The sequence below is a fragment of the Theropithecus gelada genome, chromosome 16 (assembly GCF_003255815.1).
Source record: "Theropithecus gelada isolate Dixy chromosome 16, Tgel_1.0, whole genome shotgun sequence".
NCBI lineage: Eukaryota > Metazoa > Chordata > Mammalia > Primates > Cercopithecidae > Theropithecus > Theropithecus gelada.
The window spans coordinates 14,608,398-14,619,304 of record NC_037684.1 but is presented as its reverse complement, the minus strand read 5'-3'; the positions used below and the strand labels follow the sequence as shown (position 1 = coordinate 14,619,304).

The following is a 10,907-nucleotide window of genomic DNA, read 5'->3' as shown; positions in this document are numbered from 1 at the left end:
GAAGAAATTATTTGCAGATTACCTCTAGAGAATTTACATGCCTGTTTGTTGTTGTTGTTGTTGTTTGTTTTTTGGGGTTTTTTTTGAGATGGAGTCTCACTCTGTCACCAAGCCAGTGTACAATGGTGCAATCTCAGCTCACTGCAACCTCCACCTCCCGGGGTCAAGTGATTCCCCTGCCTCAGCCTCCCAAGTAGCTGGGACTACAGGCACATGCCACCACGCCCAGCTAATTTTTGTATTTTTAGTAGCGACGGGGTTTCACCATGTTGGCCAGGATGGTCTCGATCTCTTGACCTTGTGATCCTCCCGCCTCGACCTCCCAAAGTGCTGGGGTTACAGGCGTGAACCACCACGCCTGGCCATCCCTGTGATTTTTAAATTCTTAAACATGTATTATTTATAACTTAAGACATAAAAACACTATAGTCACATAGGATAAAACAATTATAATCCAGATGAGAAACAAAAGATCTAAATTAAGGAGGTGTGAAGATAATGTGGAGGTTGTATACTATGACCATTTTAGAGAGAGAATTGTAGGTTTTATTGACTAAGAAGATAAAGGGATGCAAATTAGTTATACAGATTTTAATTCCAAACAACAGAATAGTGGCTATTAACAGTAAAATCAGTAAGTATTCTGGACATGTTTAATTTCAATATTCAGGTAGGGGATTTTATTGGAAATATGGATCTAGAGCTAGAGGAAGAAGTTGTATTTAGGAGTCATCCACAAAGAGGCTTGAAAAACAAATGAAAATGTATTGAGAAGTGCATAGAGAACAATGTTAAGGGGGCTGTGGGGGAAAAATAACATTTGGAAGATAACTGAAGGAAATCATAGAGGAAAAATAGTACAATCTAATTTTTCTCCCTAACTGAAAGCAAAACCACTTTTAATACTATTATAATAAGAATTTATTATGATCTCTCCATGATACTACCATTTTTTCAATCCCAACAATCATTATCACATCCCAGAGCCATCTCATGACAAGAACTTTCTAAATACTAATTGCCTGAACACTGAAGAAAATTAATATCTGATACTAAGGTGTAACTTACTTCTCTGTAATTAAAAAAAAGGCGGCTGGGCATGGTAGCTTACGCCTGTAATCCCAGCACTTTGCGAGGGTGAGGTGGGTGGATCACCATCAGGAGTTCAAGACGAGCCTGGCCAAGATGGTGAAAACCCATCTGTACTAAAAATACAAAAAATTAGCCAGGCGTGGTGGCAGGCACCTGTAATTCCAGCTACTCGGGAGGGTGGGGCAGAGAACTGCTTGAATCTGGGAGGCGGAGGTTGCATTGAACTAAGAGCGTACCACTGCACTCCAGCCTGAGCGACAGAGTGAGAGAGATCGAGACCATCCTGGCTAACACGGTGAAACCCCGTCTCTATTAAGAAATACAAAAAACTAGCCGGGCGCGGTAGCGGGCGTCTGTAGTCCCAGCTACTCGGGAGGCTGAGGCCGGAGAATGGCGGGAACCCGGGAGGCGGAGCTTGCAGTGAGCTGAGATCCGGCCACTGCACTCCAGCCCGGGCGACAGAGCGAGACTCCGTCTCAAAAAAAAAAAAAAAAAAAAAAAAAAAAAAAAAAAAAGGAAGCTTTCTGTTCTTGAAATACTCAAACTAGACAAGACAATTTTAAGTGAAGCTGTTCTCACAACCCTGTTTTTCAGCTATTGTAAGTTTGTTAATGGACAAACATGCTCATAACTGAAATTTTAAAATTACGTAAAAGTATAATTCTATAACCTGCAGAGAACTAACATTTGATACATTTTTCCTAGTCCTTTCAATGCTTAGTTTTTATTACATGTATGTAATATCACTTATTGAAGGCTTACTAAATACTGAACCCTGTATTAAAACACTTTACTGTCTTGCCTTCCAAACATTCTGACACTCAAAAGTTAAGTGATCTGCCCAGGGTCATAGCTAGAATTTAAAACCTGCTACTTACATCTCAGATATGACTCCAAAGCCCAATCTTCATTACAAAACTGCAATACCTGCTTTCCTTCTCCCCCACTTAGCATAGTTTCAGCATTTCCCAGAACATTAACAGTAATAATTTATTGGCAACTTGACCTCTTATTGTATACATACAACATGATTTATTTTCCTATTCACCTAGTACTAGCCAAATGTGTATGTACATTGCTATCATAAACAACCCTGTGATTAACATCTTTGTATCAAGATCTGCCTCTACTTTGAACAGTTTCCTTATTGCCAATAGTTATTTTAAAATACATAGTTATTTTAAAGGGAAATTGACACATATAACACACTCACACAAAATTGGCAAGTAGCAGGTAAGTGCTCTTCTAATTTCAGTTTCTTAGCTTTCATGTAGAATGAACAATTACAGTAATAAAGGCTGAAGGAAAACAAAGATATTATTGAAATACAACAGGGACAGTCTAAAACAGCATCAGAAAGCAAGTTCATGCTGCTCAACATTAGCAGGCAAGGGAAATAGGGAAAAAAAATACGCAAAAGTGGCTATCACAGAAAAGCCAGGTTATTACTTTAGGTTTTGTGGGAGACTACAGGTCACATAAAAGCAGTCTCAACAATAATGTGGCCACATGCGCAATCAACATTTACAAAATGAAATTATATATAATGTGTAATACAAATATTTTAGCTATACTTCAATTTCCAAAGCCACATATTGAATGACGGAAATGTACATAAACATTCTTTTATGATAGACCAGAACATCTACATTATCATGACTTAGAAAAAGAAAACAGATGCAAAATAGTGTTGAGACTTTCTTGCCTGAAATTGCAAGACTAAGTGTGTGTGTGCATGTGTGTATACATATATTTAAATCATTTTATTCTCCTTTGACCCTTTTGGCTGAACTTTATTCATATATTATCTGCCCTTATAGTCTCTCTCATGAAAGACATCATTATCCAGTCATTGAAGCCAAACCTCCTTCACCAGCCCCCAATCTCTAGACATCAAGGGTTAACAAAACATCTTCCTAAATTTCTCTGGAATTAAGCTCTTCTCTGTTAGTTTCCTTTCCAGATCCATTTCTTCATAAATCTGGCATGTGAGATTTGAATTGCTCTGCCGCAGTTTTCTCTTCTTTAGTCAGTGGTGACAGCTAGAAAATAAATGATAAAATTTTTATTTCAAACATCTTCAAAGACTGTTAAATCAGTTTAGTTAACTTCTGCATTGTCGACCAATAAATGTTTCCCTAAGCTTATACTATATATGTAATCACAGATTTAGAAGGGCAAGGGAAAAAACAGATACTTGGCTATTTATATACAAGGTCCTATGATGTTTGAGCTTCTAAAGAACTTGCAATTAAGTTGAAGAAACAAGACCAAGAAATCAAACAATTTAAGGATTATAGCAGAACCAAAGAAGTCATGTTTGGATGCCATATTCTAAAAGTACAGTCAACCCTCAGTATTTGTGGGAGATTGGTTCCAGGGTAACAAAATCCACAGATGCTCAAGTCCCTTATATGAAATTGTGTAGTATTTGCATAGAAACTGTACACATCCTCCTATATACTTTAAGTCATCTCTAGATTACTTATAATACCTAATACAATGTAAATGCTATGTACATAGTTGTTACACTATATTGTGGAAGGAATAAATGATAAGGAAAAAAGTCTACAGTTGTTCAGTACAGATGCAACCATCTAATTTTTTTCCAAAATTTTTTTTTCTATTTTTGAAACGGGGTCACTCTGTTGCCCAGGCTGGAGTGCAGTGGTGCAATCACGGCTCCCTGCAGCTGCAGCCTCCCGGGCTCAAGCAATCCTCCCACCTCAGCCTCCTGAGTAGCTAATTTTTAACTTATTAGTACACAAATTTTTAGCTGGGCATGGTGGCACACACCTGTGGTCCCAGCTGCTCGGGAGGCTGTGGTGGGAGGACGCTTGAGCCTGAGAGGTCGAGACTGCAGTCAGCCATGATGGTGTCACTGCACTCTAGCCTGGGCAGCAGAGCAAGACCTCATCTTAAAAAAAGAAAAAACAGGCTGGATGCGGTGTCTCATGCCTGTAATCCCAGCACTTTGGAAGGCCGAGGTGGGTGGATCACCTGAGGTCAGGAGTTTGAAACCGGCCTGACCAACATGGTGAAACCTCATCTCTACTAAAAATACAAAATATTAGCTGGGCATGGTGGCGGGCGCTTGTAATCCTAGCTACTCGGGAGGTTGAGGCAGGAGAACTGCTTGAACCTGGGAGGCGGAGGTTGCAGTGAGCTGAGATTGCGCCACTGCACTCCAGCCTGGGCAATAAGAGTGAAACTCTGTCTCAAAAAAAAAAAAAAAAAAAGATAAAGAAAAGAAAATGTATTATCATTCCACAATAACTTCAGAAAAAGGAAAGACTTCCGGGCTGATTTATTCAGCAACTGAACAATGTAAGGACTCAGTTTTTTCCATCTGACAGCTCTAATATTCCTGGATGGTACCTTTACCCTCAAGCTGACAGCAAATGGCTTTAACGGTTCTAGGTATCACAATTCTACACAGTGTCCAGAAGAAGCCTTCTCTTCTCAGGGTTGTCTTAGCAGTGAGTAAAGTCTTCCTGGTTACCTACTTCCAGACTATCCTTACTCACATGTCATTTGGGTTACAAACCCATTCCTCAACCACTGTTAGTTTAAAAATAAGGTCCATTCCCTATGCCAATCAGATGCACCCCTGGAGCCGAGGATGAGGCCAGTTTCATCTCAGGCACATGGCTATGAGGGACAACACACATCTCAAGAAAGTCAGTATAGTCATGTGTCACTTAATGACAGGAATACGTTCTGAGAAATACATGGTTAGGCAGTTTCATATGTGAACATCACAGTGTACTTACACAGAGATTGTATATATACACTCAGGCTATATGGTATAGCCTACTGCTCCTGGGCTACAAATCTGTACAGCATGTTACTGTGCTGAATACTGTAGGCAGTGGTAACACATGGTATTTTTATATCTAAACATCTGAACATAAGAGTACGTAAAAATATGCTATTATAATCTTCTGGGACCACTGCCATATATATTTGGTCCATTGTTGACCAAAACATAATTATGCACTGCATGTCTACACTCTGGTAGGCAGGAAAGGAGAACAGATGCTGAGAAAGAAAAACAGCCAATAGCATTCACCAAAAGCAGGTAGCAGCAAAAGAAGAAGGGAGGCTGAAGGGAAGTTGTAAGGGACTTTCACAGAGCACCAACAGACAGCCTGCCTGAAACAAAGGGTTATGTGGGGAATTAATAGGAGGTACAACCTGAAGACTCAAGTAGTTACAATTCTGCCAACTATATAGGTCATCTCTAGAGAGACTGCCAAATCTGGAACACCCCAGACCTACAGAATCAGAATCTCTAGGGTGGCATTGTCCAATAAAACTTTCCATGATGCTGGAAATATTCTATATCGGCGCTGTCCAATCAGTAGGTGAAGAACTTAATGCTTATTTTTCATTTGACCACCTTAAATGTAAATTTCATTTCTTTTTCTTTTTTTTTCTTTTTTTTTTATTTGAAATGGAGTTTCACTCTTGTTGCCCAGGCTGGAGTGCAATCTCAGCTCACTGCAACCTCCACCTCCCAGATTCAGGAGATTCTCCTGCCTCAGCCTCCCGAGAAGCTGGGATTACAGGCACCCGCCACCACGCCTGGCTAATTTTTTGTATTTCTTTAGTAGAGATGGGGGTTTCACCATGTTGGCCAGGCTGGTCTGGAATTACTGACCTCAGGTGATCCACCTGCCTCAGCCTCCCAAAGTGCTGGGATTACAGGCATGAGCCACTGCGCCCAGCCTAAATTTAAATTTATATAGCCACATTAGGTTATGCAAATAGGACAGCCCAGATCTAGAACAGCCACAGAACCTATATGATTCTGATATGCAGCTGGTTCCACTGATCAGACCAACATTTGCCCAACATGTTCACAAGGATAAAATGAAAAACAATCATGTCTTACTACAACCCAAACAGTTACAGGATTTCCTTCTTCTGCCTCAAAAAAAGGAAATGTTATTCTGACAAGACTTAGTTTTTCGTTTTGTTTTTGTTTTAGAGACAGGGTCTTGTTCGATCGCCCAGGCTAGAGTGCAGTGGTGTGGTCATAGCTCACTGCAACCTCTAACTCCTGGGCTCAAGCAATCGTCCCACCTCAGCCTCCCAAGTAGCTGCGACTACAGATGCACACTGCCACACCCAGCTGTAAGACTGATGAATCCATGTTGCTCCTTGTGATCACTACAAAACCCTTCAGACCATCTGTTTAATAAATTCTCAAATAATTTTTCCAGGAATTAAAGACAAGTTAACCAGTCTAAAGTTTGTAGAAATTTTTCTTCTTTATCACACATATGTTGGAAGATCATGGAATACTACATATTCTACTTTTAATGCCTTTTTAATTTTCTATTTATTGTTATATATGTTTGGGGCGTTTGTTTTGCTATTTTTTGTTTGGGTGTAAGTTTAGTCCCTTTTCTCTTTTGATGAGACCACCTTTATAATTGAGCATATTTAAACCTCAGTTTAAATATGAGGGCACGGAGGCTCACATCTGTAATCCCAGCACTTTGAGAGGCCAAGACAGGTGGATCACTTGCGGTCAGGGGATCGAGACCAGCCTGGCCAACTTGGTGAAACCCCATCTCTACTAAAAATACAAAAAAATCAGCTGGGCGTGGTGGCATTTGCCTGTAGTCCCAGCCACTTGGGAGGCTGAGGCAGGAGAATTGCTTGAATCCGGGAGGCCGAAGTTGCTGTGAGCCAAGATCGTGACACTGTACTCCAGCCTGGGCAACAGAGGGAGACTCCATCTCAAAAAACAAACAATAAATAAATAAATAAATAAACCTCAGTGTTTTTTCTCTTTTTTTCTTCGTCAGTCTTAATATCCCCTAAGAAAGATTACAAAATTAGTATGTATTACCTTTCTCCTACCTCCTTTTCTGTTCTGTATTTATTATTTAGTATTATCAGTTCAAGTGTTCTTTTTGAATATTATAAATTCAAATATATTTTCTACCCTTCCAAATGAAAAACCACTCATTGATAAAGATTATAGCAAGATAATACCTGAAAAGATATACATTTTGTTATCTATAAACAAAGCACTATTGGTTCCAAGGAGAATTTATCCTTTTCTTGTCCTTCTTGTTCCCCAAATAATTTTAAAGCCCCTTTAAAATAACCTTTTCCTTATTTTAGAAAATTTCAGAGGCCTTAGCTCAATCTGCCTTTGGCTTTTTCTTTCTTTTTTTTTTCTTTTTTTTTTTTTTGAGAAAGAGTCCCACTCTGTTGCCAGGCTGGAGTGCAGTGGCATGATTTCGGCTCACTGCAACCTCCACCCCCTAGGTTCAAGCGATTCCCCTGCCTCAGCCTCCCGAGTAGCTGGGACCACAGGCATGCAACACCAGGCCTGGCTAATTTTTAGTTATTTTAGTAGAGACGAGGTTTCACCATATCAGCCAGGATGGTCTCGGATCTCCTGGCCTCGTGATCCTCCCGCCTTGGCCTCCCAAAGTGCTGGGATTACAGACGTGAGCCACTGCACCCGGCCCCTTTGGCTTTCCTAACTGATTTTGCAGGTTTCTCCCTATGACCTTTTAATATTTGAAATTTATTTACAAATTGTACCTTGCAAGTCCTTTAAACTCTGGGCTCATATAACTGTTTTTGGTTATCAGCTCTACAGATGTCATTCCCATTCACATTTGGATCATAAAAATTTTATCAGTATTATGGTTTATTAAGCCCCCCTTTTAAACATCTCTCAGAAGATTAAGTATCATATCTCTATTCCCTCTGAACTTTCTAATACTATCTCATTTTTATTTTAGTTTATTCAAAAAAAATTTTTTGGACAGTCTCACGTTGTCACCCAGGCTGGAATTCAGTGGTGCAATCATAGCTCACTGCAGCCTCAAACTCCTAGAGTCAAAGGATCCTTCTGCCCCAAATAGATGGAACTACCAGCATGCACTCCCATGCCCAATAATTTTAAAATATTTTTTTCTTTTTTCTTAGTAGAGATAGGGTCTCACTATGTTGTCCAGGCTAGTCTCAAACTCCTGGCCTCAACTGAGCCTCCTGCCTTGACCTCCCAAAGTGCCGAGATTATAGGCATGAGCCACTGTGCCCAGCATACTATCTCATTTTTAAAGTAGTAGGTACAAGACTTACTATAGCCAACATTTCCCAATTTGGTCATCATTGATTCTAAAATATGACCACCTCTTTCAAGTTTTATAACTTTTAAATCATTTCTTCTTATTTGCCATAACGTGATCCAAAGTAAAAGCTCCCTTAGTTTTCAGCCTTTGACATAAGTATTGTTCATTTCAGGTATTTCTTCAACTGAAAACCTTTACAGATAGTCAGATGATTGAAATCTTCCATCACTGGCTGGATATGGTGGCTCATGCCTGTAATCCCAGCACTTTGGGAGGCCGAGGCGTGCGGATCACGAGGTCAGGAAATCAAGACCATCCTCGCTAACACGGTGAAACCCTGTGTCTACTAAAACTGCAAAAAATTAGCCAGGCATTGTGGCAGGCACCTGTAATTCCAGCTATTCTGGAGGCTAAGGCAGGAGAATCACTTGAACCCGGTAGGCAGAGGTTGCAGTGAGCCGAGGTCGTGCCATTGCACTCCAGCCTGGGAAATGAGTAAAACTTCATCTCAAAAAAAAAAAAAAAGAAATCTTTTATCACTATACAACTACTTTTATGTACCAATTTGTAGTCTCAAAAATACACCATCGATTTATTATATCCAGTGGGGGAAATCTGTAGATATTCAAAATACCATTTTCTCTTTGCCCTCTCACCCATGTTTATTCTGTGCTTCAAAAAATTTATGGTTCTATACAGATATGTTGTCATGTACATCTGGAACTATACTTAATCAGCTATTTGTTTCCTAAGAACAAGGTTATGTGCTCTATTGTCAGGCACATATAATGAAGAATGTGTGATCTGAGATGATTTATAAAAGCTTATATACATACTTTTTTTGCATTTAATTTACTAGGATGTAACACAACCCTTACTGTTTTAAATTCTATCTCCCCATTACCTCTATTCCCTGTTTAATTTGCCCTTTCTTCCTCTGCCATTCATCTCCTTGTGATTATAATAGATACATCTTAGGTATCATTTTATCATTCTAAGCAGATGTTATTCTATTTTTTCCCCTCCATTTGCAATATAAAGTATTCTTGATCAAACTGACCTGGGTAATTAACCTTTCTGATTTACTCTAGCTATAAGCCCATAATTCAAAGTATCTTAAGCCAAAATTTAGTGCAAAGTTGGCAAATAAATATCACATATGCCTTCCTCCTTCCCATGCTCATGCCAGACAGTGCTATTATTCTGCCATGCCCAGACACAGCTCCTTAATACAGCACTCTAACCAACCATTTTCTAGACATCTCATTCTCACTAGTACTTGCAGGAACCAGCTAAGCTGCTAGATTTAGTAAGTATTACCAAGTTTTCTGCCATGGTTACATAATTCAAGATGGCACACTTCTTTATTAACCATGTCAAGTCCAAATGCTTATTTTTGAATAAACAGAAATAAGAGCTATTATACTTCAGGGTATCAGGAAAATCTTTCAATAGTTCAAACTGACTGCTGAGTTTCAAAGTTTAAGTTACAGCAAGTGTATTTTTCAAGGCAACACTCAGAGCTAAATTTATACAAATCTAACCTGTCAATTGAAAGCATTACCTCCAGGTCTGTTTGCTTCTGTAGTTTTTGTATCACATTCATAGTTTTATTCACAGTAGCACATATGCGGCTCTTAGTCTCTTTCTGCTCAACAGCAACTGGTTTAAAGCGGGCATACAAAGTTTGATATCGAGACTTTATTGCTGACAATTCCTTTAAGAGTGTAACTGGATTTTTCTACATCAGGAAAAAAATTAACATGTATTAAATTATGAAAGATTAAGCTTTTTAAGAATTAAAATACTGTATACATACAACACATTCTACCATCCATTTAATTGAACACTGTTGAGTATTTAATTATGCAGCCACATGACATCAGATGGGCGATGGGGAAGCGAGAAAAGTATAAGACCTAGATCCTATTCTCAAGAAATTTATAGCCTAGGTACAGAAATAACCCACCAAAAAAATTAGCACTATTAAACAGCAAATAAGGGTCACCTTAGATATATAACATTTGATGCATAGTTCACAATAATAAATTATATATTTCTAAAATACAATTCTAAATGCTATTCGGAAGGCAATAAAAGGCACTATTTATACTTGTTCTTAAAGAATAAGACAACATGAAACTACTTATAATACTTTTTTTTTTTTTTTTTGAGACGGAGTCTCACTCTTATTGCCCAGGCTGGAGTGCAGTGGCGTGATCTTGGCTCACTGCAAGCTCGGTCTCCTGGGTTCACGTCATTCTCCTGCCTCAGCCTCCGGAGTAGCTGGGACTACAGGTGCCTGCCACCACGCCCGGCTAATTTTTTTATATTTTTAGTAGAGACGGGGTTTCACCGTGTTAGCCAGGATGGTCTTGATTTCCTGACCTCGTGATCCGCATGCCTCGGCCTCCCAAAGTGCTGGGATTACAGGCGTGAGCCACCGCGCCCGGCCAAAATTCGTAAACATACTATCATGGGGATAAAGTATGTATAAATATCAATTTATTTATATATATACAAAATATAAAATTCATGCCAACCCAACTGTATTTATAAACTATATTGGTTTCCCAGATTTATTTTGTAATATAAATTACCACTATTCCATAAAAGACATTTCAATTGGGCCCCTTCTGCCACTTGGTAATTCTTTTCTTTCTTTTAATTTTTTTTTTTTTTTTTTTTTTTTTTTTGAGACGGAGTCTC

The 10,907-nt window shown here is 39.1% G+C and overlaps 1 protein-coding gene across 1 annotated transcript in view; it reads right to left on the bottom strand.

The window, feature by feature from the left end:
• Positions 1 to 523: 523 nt before the first annotated feature.
• Positions 524 to 10,907, bottom strand: part of SKA2 (spindle and kinetochore associated complex subunit 2) — a 42,404-nt gene continuing 32,020 nt past the window's right edge. Inside the window, exons 3-5 of the mRNA XM_025363370.1 lie at positions 9,763 to 9,939; positions 1,544 to 3,134; positions 524 to 1,342 (exon numbers count right to left, since the gene is read on the bottom strand). Coding sequence (XP_025219155.1) covers positions 3,066 to 3,134; positions 9,763 to 9,939 — 246 coding nt within the window. The 3' untranslated portion in view covers positions 524 to 1,342; positions 1,544 to 3,065. The remainder of the gene's footprint in view (positions 1,343 to 1,543; positions 3,135 to 9,762; positions 9,940 to 10,907) is intronic.